The sequence below is a fragment of the Pteronotus mesoamericanus genome, unplaced genomic scaffold (genome assembly GCF_021234165.1).
Source record: "Pteronotus mesoamericanus isolate MK-2021 breed Mesoamerican mustached bat unplaced genomic scaffold, CSHL_Meso_final contig_1193, whole genome shotgun sequence".
NCBI classification, from domain to species: Eukaryota; Metazoa; Chordata; class Mammalia; order Chiroptera; family Mormoopidae; genus Pteronotus; species Pteronotus mesoamericanus.
In genome coordinates, this window is record NW_026555039.1 from 140,326 (window position 1) to 149,269 (window position 8,944).

Below are 8,944 nucleotides of genomic sequence, written 5' to 3' on the forward strand. Positions count from 1 at the left end.
ACGCGAGGAGCACAGGTGCCTGGGTCACAGCCTCACTTGCTGCTCCAAAGCCGGTCAGCCTCCCGGACCCCACCTGTGGGCACCCCACCCCTCCCGCAGGTGTCTGTGCTCCCGATCCTGTCTCTGCACTGGGCGCCCCTGGGATTTGGCGGGGTGGGGGTGTTGACCTTCATCTGGAGGAGCCGGTAAAGCTCAAAAAGGCTGCTCACCGCTGCAGAAAAGGAGGCAGGGGAACCCAAGGAGCACGGCTCGCCTGCGCCAGGGAGGGAGCTTTTTGAGACGGGAGTTGACTCCTTTTTAACACTTTGGCCACGCAGCTCCAAAGCGGCTCCTAACCTGTCAGTCATTGCACTCTCGTTACCTCTGGGCTCAGCGGTCAAGTAGTAAAAGGAAAGGGGTCCTTCCTCGAAACCCACGAGGGACTGAGCACGGCGTGGGGCTGCCGTTTCAGGACGCCTGTGATGGGACTGGAGTCTGGCCCGACGCAGGCTCCCAGGGTCACGACCTCCACTGTCCAGTCTCGGGGCTGAGCAGCAGCACCCTCTTCTAGGGGGTGAGCTGTCAGTCTGTGCAGCGAGTGCTGGGGCCTGCGGCAGGCGCAGCACTGAGTGTTGGGGCGGGATCCCAGGCCCGCAGGTTTGGCCCGCAGGGGCTTTTGCCCTGGCACCCGGCTGCCGTCCTAGCGGGGGGCTGTCCTGAGAGCAGCCCCCAGCCCATGGGAGGGCCGGGGGGTTGCCGTCCAGCGATAGGTAACTGGACGGCGGGCTCTCATTTGATCCCGTCTATGAGGCGTCTCCTGTCACTGGTTCCATTGAGAGAGGAAACGCAGCAGTTCGGACTTGCCCCAGCCAGAGCTAAAACTGAGTTCAGGAGGGATTTGGATGCAACCTGCCTCCAGCACCCCTGACAAACGGCACCCTGAGCACCGCTCCTGCCGCAAGCGGGGGAACTGCTGGCTCTCTAGGCCTGGCCTTGCCTGGGCCCCAGGCCTCCTGGACGAGCTGCCCAAGCTCAGCCCCTCCCAAGGGAAGGGCCTCACTTGCGGGCCTGCGGCCAGCCAGGGCCTAGAGCTTGCTGACACACAAGCCCAGCCCTCCTCAGGCACCCCCCCACCCCAGCTGTGCCCACCCATACCCTGACTGGTGTGGGGGTCTTGAGCCATTGAGGCCATTGGGGGTGCAAGCTGACTCCAGGGGCTCAGCCTTGCATTCCACCCACGCACTGGCAGCACGCACCCTGGAAACAGGAGTGTCGCTGCGGGATCTGGCCCCCGCTCCCAGTCCTAAAACTCTGATGGAGGGCAGGCTGGGAGACAGGTGACAGCCTCCCGGGCCAGAGGCTTGGCCCCCAAAACTATCTGCCCAGGTGTTGCTCTGCTGAGGGCTTCCAACAAGGAGAGGGAGGTGGCTGAGCTCAGAGCAGCCGGGCACACTTTCGGTGGGGCAGGGGGGCGGGGAAGCAGCACACCTGGGAGTCACCTGGGGAAGGAGACAAGCCAGTCTGGAGCCACGCAGTTTATTGGGGGCTGGGGCGAGGTGGGCACAGTGGGCGCAGGGCTACGTGTCACAGTCCTCAGGAATAGCAGCTGTGATGAGCAGCGAGGGCTCCATGCCGCCCGGGCCTGTGAAGCTCTCCTCGGCGCACAGGCTCTGGGCCGGGAGCCGGGGGCCCAGGCTGCCCTGGGCCAGGGCCTCCACGACAACCTCGGCCGAGCCCACCTCCAGCTCCGCAGGTGGCTGCAGCGCCACCACCACCGTCTTCTCATCCTCGATGACCAGGTTCCGGAGCTTTCGCTGCCTCGGGTTGTAGTTCTCCACGCGGTCGTGGATCTCCATGTGCCTCCGCAGGTGGGCCTAGGGAGCAGGGGGACTCAGGGCTGGGCTGCAAGGGGCCCGAGCGGGCAGGAGGCGGTGGCCCCAGGCCTACCTGCCGGGTGAACTTGTAGCCGCACTCAGTGCACTCGAACTTCCTCACGCCCTTGTGCCTCCGAACGTGCACACGCAGCTGCTCCACCGCTGCAGGGGGGAAGCGCCCCACAGGAGACATTGGGAAGGGTCCTGCCCTGAGCCAAGGCTCCTCTGGGTTTCCACTGCTGCTCAGGCCCCCCTGAGACTACAGTGCCACCTCAAGGTCACTACTGCACAGGACCCTGGGGAGCCCCCACCCCCTCCACTGGACTCAAAGCAGGCAACCCAGGGGGAAGGGAGACATTGCTGGGGTGCCCCACCGAGGAGGAGCACATGGGGGCCACAGCTGCAGGCAACCTTGCCTCGTGGAGACCCTCCAACCCCGGGGGCAGGAAGTGTCGGTGGCCCAGACCTCCCCTGTGCCCAGGGCTCAGAGGGAAGACCGAGGGCTGAGGACCTGGGAAAGCCCGGGTACCTTTGAAGGTCTTCCCGCAGATCTGGCAGAAGTGGGGCCGGCCCTCCTGGTGGCGGCTGGCCACGTGCCGCAGCAGGGGCCCCTTCTCGGTGAAGCGCTGCTCGCAGAACTCACAGCTGAAGGGCCTCTCGCCGGTGTGGGTGCGGTTGTGCTTGTCCAGGCTGGCTGTGGGGACAAGGCGCGGGCTCAGTCCCCGGGCCTCACCCCTGGGCCAGGGTCGGGGGTGACGGGCCTGCCTCACCTTGGGTGCGGAAGGTCTTGCCACAGAGGTGGCACTGAAAAGGCTTCTCGCCCGTGTGCGTGCGCAGGTGCATGTTGAGGTTGGCCTTCTGGGTGAAGGCGTGGCTGCAGAACTCACAGACAAAAGGCCTCTCGTTTCTGTCCAGGTGGGGACACAAGCAGAGGCTGTTACTGAGGGAAGAGGTCCCCCTCGCTCTGCTGCAGCTGGGAGCCCTCCTGGCCTGAGCAAAGGACACAGCAAGGCTGAGGCAAGCCTGCCTGAGCCCCGGGGCGGGGCCTAGGCTTTGATGAGCTGCCAGAAAGGGACACCAACTCCAGCTCGGAGCCACCGGGACCGAGAATCTACCCTGGGAAGCAGAGAGCCTCCTCTCAGCCTGGACCCCCTCCCCCAGCCTCTGCCTGGCCAACGCCCATCGCTCCGACGCCCCTGCCGACGCCCCGCTCAGCGCACGGTAAACTCTGCTCCGGGTGAGTGCCAACGAACTACTTCTGGGCCCGCTCGCTGGCCTGGAGCCGGCCCAGGGCCAGGTCCCGGGGGGAGGCGGGCCAACCCCACCTGTGCTTGGCCTTGATGTGCATCTGCAGGCCATTTCGGCTCGAAGCCCGGTGCCCACACTCCTCGCAGACAAACAGCTTCTCCCCGCGGTGCTTGAAAGCCTCGTGCAGCTGCAGTTCCGTTCGGGACAGGAAGCACTTGGCACAGGTGGGACACTGCAGGGCAGAGGGAGCAGGGCCAGGGTGAGGGCAGGGCAGGGCTGCCTTGGAGCCCCACTCACCCCTGGACACCACGCACAGCAGACACCGCACGGCCGCCCTTCTGCAGCAGCTCCAGTCCCAGCACCAGAGCGTGTGGGCCCCGGGCCCTAGGCCTCAGCTCGGCCTAGCACTTACAGCGTGGGGCTTAGGGGCGCCGTGCAGCTTGATCATGTGGCTCTGCAAGTCCTTCTTCTGCATGAACTGCTGGGAGCAGGAGGAGCACTGGAAAACAGGCCCCCGGGCAGCTGAGGCAACCTGCCCCCAAACCCTGCCCCCCGCCACCTATGCGGGGACCAGAGGGCCAGGCCCAGCCTGAGTTGCTGGGAGGCCCGACTCGGGCGAACGGCGCACTGGGAAGGCGCACGTGCTATGCCCGCAGGGACACCAAGCCTGCCCTCCACGGAAATGAACGAAGGCCCCAAAAGGACCGAGGCCCAGCCTGAAGGTGCGGGGTGCTGGACAGGCAGGGAAGGCTGGGTTCCTTGAAGCTGGCGAGGGGAGGGGCGCCTGACACCATGCCACGTGAAGGGCCAGCGGGAGGCATCCTGGGGCTGCAGAGCCTGACCTTGTAGGGCATCTCCCCCGTGTGGGACACCATGTGCACCCGCAGCTCCATCCTCCGGCGGAAGGTCTCCTCACACACAGAGCACGTGAAGACCTGGCAGTGTGAGGGGCAAGCGGGGCCGGCATCAGGGGGGGCCTCTGCCCGCGACGGCGGCCTCTGCCCGGGCTTCCACTCGCTGCTGGGAGGAGCCTGCCCGAGGAGGGGGCCGCTAGGGTGGGAGAGGGCAACACGTAACCTGCCTGCCCTGACCTGACTGTTGCAAACCCACCACACCAGGCCCTTCGCGGGCCCGGCAGGCTGGTGGCAGGGGCTGGCGGCCCTCCCTGCAGCCCCCGCCCCAGGCACACGGCCTCCGGGACTACAAGGGCGGGGTCTGGCCGGCCCCATTCAGCAGGCCAGCCAGCGGGGTGAAGGGAGCGTCCAGGGGCCTTTCCCAGCAATCCCCACCCCCCGCATCCCGAGGGCCCCTTCTCCAAAGCCCACAGGCCCACCCGGCAGGCAAGCCCAAAATGCCTCCTGGGCTGTCCCTTCCACTCTTGGGACCTCTGTCCCCACCTGTGACACCAGGGAATCAACTTGATGGCGTCCAAGGACTCTGCAGCTCTCTTGAGATTACCGTCCCACCTAAGTCTCCTGGGGACCCTCCCGATGGCAGAAGCGCAGAGGCTAACATGCCCCCACCCGCAAGGACCTAGGCCAGCCCATAAGTACCTGTTCCGAGCGGTTCATACAATTCCGGGCTTCGTGCTCCAGGAGGTTCTCCTTCCGAAAGTAGCACTTCCCACATTTGGGGCACTCGAAGGGCTTCTCGCCAGTATGCTTCCTGCCCGGAGAAGCCACGGGGGCGGGGAGGGGGGGTGGGGCCTGAGCCACTTCCAGCCTCGCCCTCACGCGGTGCCCCCTCTGGCTCCCAGGGGCTCACCGCATGGCTGGTGAGCCGGTAGGAGACGGCAGCCCAGCTCCAGACCTGGGGGGCCACCCCGGAGCCCTGCCCAGCTCTTTGAAGGCAAAAATGATCTCTGGGTCCAGACTCACTGGGGAAACCACTCTATCTGCCTGGAACTTCTGTGGACTCCACCTTCCAACTGGCCGGAGCCAACCGCTCCGCCTCGCCTCCAGCCACCCCCCGTGCAGCCCCGCCAGCCCGAGCCGCTGCCTGAGCCTCCTGCCTGTCCACTCCCCACCTGCCTCCCGACAGCTTTAAACGTCAGCAGTCAGAGGAACCCGTGAACAGCAGGCTCCTGTCACTGCTTTGCTCAGAACCCTCCCGCGCCTCCCATGCGCACCGAGGAAAGGCCGGGGGCCCGAGAGGGCACAGCGGGCATGCCCCCCCGCCTGGCCTCACTCCCAGGTCTCCCCATCTCACCGCTCGCTCATCCCCACCCCAGCCCAGCAGCCTGCAGCCCAACACAACCTTACTCTGGGGAGTGACCGGTGTGGAGCGCCCCAGGGCACCCCCCCACGAGGACTTCCCCAAGGACTGCAGCTGCCCCAGAGCAGGGAGCGGGAACAGGTTCCGTTCCTCCCAGCTCCAACGCCCGTCGGCCGCCTGTGGCCTCCCAGTGTCGTACTGAGAAAACACACGTGGCCCAGCTTGGCAAGACATCGTGCATGGCGGGCCAGCCACGTCTGGGGCTCGGGAGTGGCAGGGCTGGAAGGCGCGTCCCCCAGCTGCTGTCCCTGGGGGCCCTGCAGGAACTCTGGAGCAGCAGCCTCCAGGGGAGCGACGGACACGCTCGGGTCCAATTTGGCAGCTGGGGACGTGTGCCTGCTGAGCACTTGCAATGTGGCCAGTATGTCCAAGGGACTGAATTTATTTCATGGTACTTTTACTTCGCTACAGTAGCTTCATGTGGCACTTGGTTTCCTTATCAGATGCTGTGGTGTTAGACAAATGAATGGTCTTCTCAGCTCCACCAACACCCCGAGGCTAACACTCCCCCGGAAACGCAGGCAGCACCTCTTGGCCCCAAGCCCACTGTGAGGCCTCAGAAATTCCCAGGCCGGGCCTCGGCTGTGCATGGGGCCTCAGGCCCCTCTCACTCCCCGGCCAGAGCCACCTGGAGCCAAGGTCCACAGTGGGCGGAGCCCATCAACAAGATGTCCACAAGTCCACTCCGACCAAAGGCCCAAAGGGAAAAAGAGGGCAAAGGAACCAGACCCACAGCTGGGTTCTCACTCCCCAATGACCAGGGGTGTGCCCACACCAGGCACTCTGCGGGCCTGAAGGGGGCCCCTGGCTTTACATGGCCCAAAATTGGGGTGAGAGGCCCCCTCCCCAACATGGGAATGGCAGACGGGTAAAGCAAATAGAAAAACAGAATGGTTACCTGTTGTGCACTTTTAGATAATACTTGCTGAGGAACTTCTTGTGACATGTGGGGCACTCAACCGGCGCCGCTGCACCTCTCCTGTGCTCAGGGGGCTCGGCTGCCGGGGCACCTGCGCCCAGGGCTGGCTCGGCTGCACAGGGCGTTCGGAGGGCGTTCGGTTTCCTCCTGGTCAGCAGAGCCTCCGTGGCAGAAGTGCAGTCGCCGTCCCTGTCATCCTCAACTTGAACGACCACCTCCCACTAGAGAAGAGGCAGCAGGAGGGGCGGAGTCAGCAAATTAATCAGCAAGGCCTGGGGGGGGGGGGCGTCTACAGGGCAGCCAGCTCCACCCAGGCCCATCCCCCGGCCCAGCCCACGCGAGTCCCTGTCCCTGCCGGGGCAGACAGCACTGGAATCCTGCATGCAGACGGCAGTGCCTTGATTTGTGGAGAACTGGAAGTGTGGCTGGATCTCAGGGCCCTGGGGAACGCTGTAAACCTGACCCCACCCACTCCACCCCACCCCACCCCCCGCCCCCCGGAGAAGCTGGCAACCACCGACGGCTGAGATGCGCAAAACAGTCAGCCTGAGGCTGCAGGACAGAGCCCGTTTCGTGTGATTAGTGAAGACCTATTTCAAACACACACAACAGAGATTCTACCTTGGGGTCTGGCTCATGCCAGAAAGATGTCAGTCTCTTCCCCCTCCGCCCACCTCCCCATTCCCAGCACCCTGGGCACAGTACCTCACTGCTCCTCCCCTGCAGCTGGGCACCTTCGGCCTCGAAGGGCCTTGGGGGTACTTTGCAATCCTCAGGTTCCTTGTCCTCTGGGGCACAAAGCTTCAGGGCCTGCTTGAGTTTCCCACGCAGGAAGGAGGGGCTCTCCATCTGAGCAGGGAGACCAAGCTGGGGCCTCTGAGGGCTGTGACTGCCCCTGAGCTCCTGCTCTCTGGGCACTTCACCCACAGTCCTTGAAGCTTCCTCCCCCTCCATGCCTGTCAGCTCCTTGAGGTGGCTGTTCACGTCCCGGGGGGCAGGCTTCCCCAGCCCACTCTGGCCACTGGGTGCCTGTCCCACCGGGGTTTTGGGCTTGAAGCTCTGGCACAGCTCCACAGCCTCTGGCACTCGGAGCTCCCTGGCTGCCAGGAGCACCTGATCCCGGTTCCCTGATGTGAGGGCGAGGTGACCAGTGTAGAAAAAGTCCAACAAGAGGCCAAAAATCTCGGCGAAGCCAGCAGGGAGGACCACGCTGCCCCCGGAGCCATCCCCATAGAGGCTCTGGAAGAAGTGGCTGCAGCAGGCAAGGACACTCCAGTGCGCCTTGAACACCAGGCCACCCACGTCCAGGGTGGCATCGCAATACTGGCCCTTCTCCCGCTGCTTGTTGAGCTCCTGCAGAACCCTCACACTGTGCTGGATGAAAGAGCCGTCCATGGTCTGTCTGGAGGGAAGGAAGGCACAAGTGATGCGCAGGCCAGCCCAGGGAAAGGGGAGGTGGCCTCTACTTAGTCACGTTGACCACAGCGAAAGCTCAGATCGAGATCAGAGTGTGCATGCTGAGACAGGAACAGGCTGAAAGCCTCCCTGGGGGCGGGGGTCACGTGAGCAGGCCACATTAGGGCTGGCCAGCGAGTGGGTGACAGGGGCTCAAGGGGACTAAGTAGGAGGAGGCGGCATGGCTTGGCGGGAGATAGGACAGGTTCATCAAGGGGAGCTGATGGAAGGAACCAAAGTTTGGGGAGAGAGGCAAAGGATCAGCATGAACTGATCGACCTGGCAGAAGAGGGAGGAAGCGTGGCAGGAAAGGGCGGCGGCTGCGGACAGGTGAGCGGAGTCCACGCCGCGCCCACGCGTCCCGAGCGGCCGGGCGAAAAGCGGCCGCGGTCAAACTCCGTCAGCGCTCACAGCGGCCGTAGCCCTTCCCTCTTTCGCCCGCCCTTCTCACCCGGGCCGGTCCTGCCCGCGCCGGACCCACTGGTTCCGGACCGAGTCCACTCCGCGGCCCCACCGACCAACTGCTCGGACTGTACGTGCCCAGGCGACCGTACGGAGACCCCGCCGTCGCCGTCGCCGGACGTAACGTCAGGGCGCGTCCTCCATGACGTCAGAGCGCGCACGCGGGGTGGAACCCCCCGAAGGCGCAGGGCTTCTAGCGACAGTTTTGGGGGCGAGGCACAAGGGAAATGGCCAATGGAACGGGAAAGGGGCGGGGCCAACCCGGACCCGCCTCCCGGAGTTGCCTAGCAACGCCAAGCTGGGAGCCTGGTCCGTATTTATCTCCCGCCCAGGTTCCGGCTGCGGTTTGTCCGCGGCCGCGCTTTCACCCTTGAAGAGGCAGCGCTCCAACCTCGCCCAGTCGGGAAGCGCAACCAAGACGTACATATCACCTCTTTATTAGTAGCCGGGAGTCTGGACTGGACCCTCCTCTGTGCTTACATTTCCCAAGCCAAGAATGATAAGCCGAGAGGTCCCTAGGGAGGCCTTACCCTGGTAGCTATGCCCACATGCCAGTGAAGCTATGATGCTATGATGCTATGATGAATGGGAGCAGCCAGCCCCAAAGAAAAGGCATAAGCATCTCTCTCCCCAGCATTTGCAATAAGCAAATCCACCTTTCCAAACTCCTGCTCGGTGTTTTCTCTGAGTTGACTTTCTTGAGGACAGAGGAGATGCATCCCCGCAGGGGTAG

The 8,944-nt window shown here is 64.5% G+C and overlaps 1 protein-coding gene across 4 annotated transcripts; it reads right to left on the bottom strand.

Annotated features, from left to right (window-relative positions):
• Nucleotides 1-1,526: 1,526 nt before the first annotated feature.
• Nucleotides 1,527-8,316, bottom strand: ZBTB48 (zinc finger and BTB domain containing 48). Of its 4 annotated transcripts, none has more exons than XM_054583234.1 (11): nt 8,201-8,316; nt 7,000-7,692; nt 6,274-6,515; nt 4,655-4,766; nt 3,944-4,036; nt 3,514-3,600; nt 3,179-3,333; nt 2,624-2,760; nt 2,383-2,547; nt 1,927-2,015; nt 1,527-1,853 (listed from the first exon to the last, which is right to left on the bottom strand). In XM_054583234.1, exons 2-11 carry the CDS (start codon nt 7,687-7,689, stop codon nt 1,557-1,559), a joined length of 2,067 nt encoding a protein of 688 aa, XP_054439209.1. In that variant the 5' UTR covers nt 7,690-7,692; nt 8,201-8,316; the 3' UTR covers nt 1,527-1,556. The 4 variants fall into 4 exon arrangements, with proteins under 4 accessions (XP_054439209.1, XP_054439224.1, XP_054439221.1 ...); XM_054583249.1 differs by having other exon boundaries at nt 7,000-7,696; nt 8,201-8,290; XM_054583246.1 differs by having other exon boundaries at nt 3,514-3,579; nt 7,000-7,696; nt 8,201-8,258.
• Nucleotides 8,317-8,944: the final 628 nt, after the last annotated feature.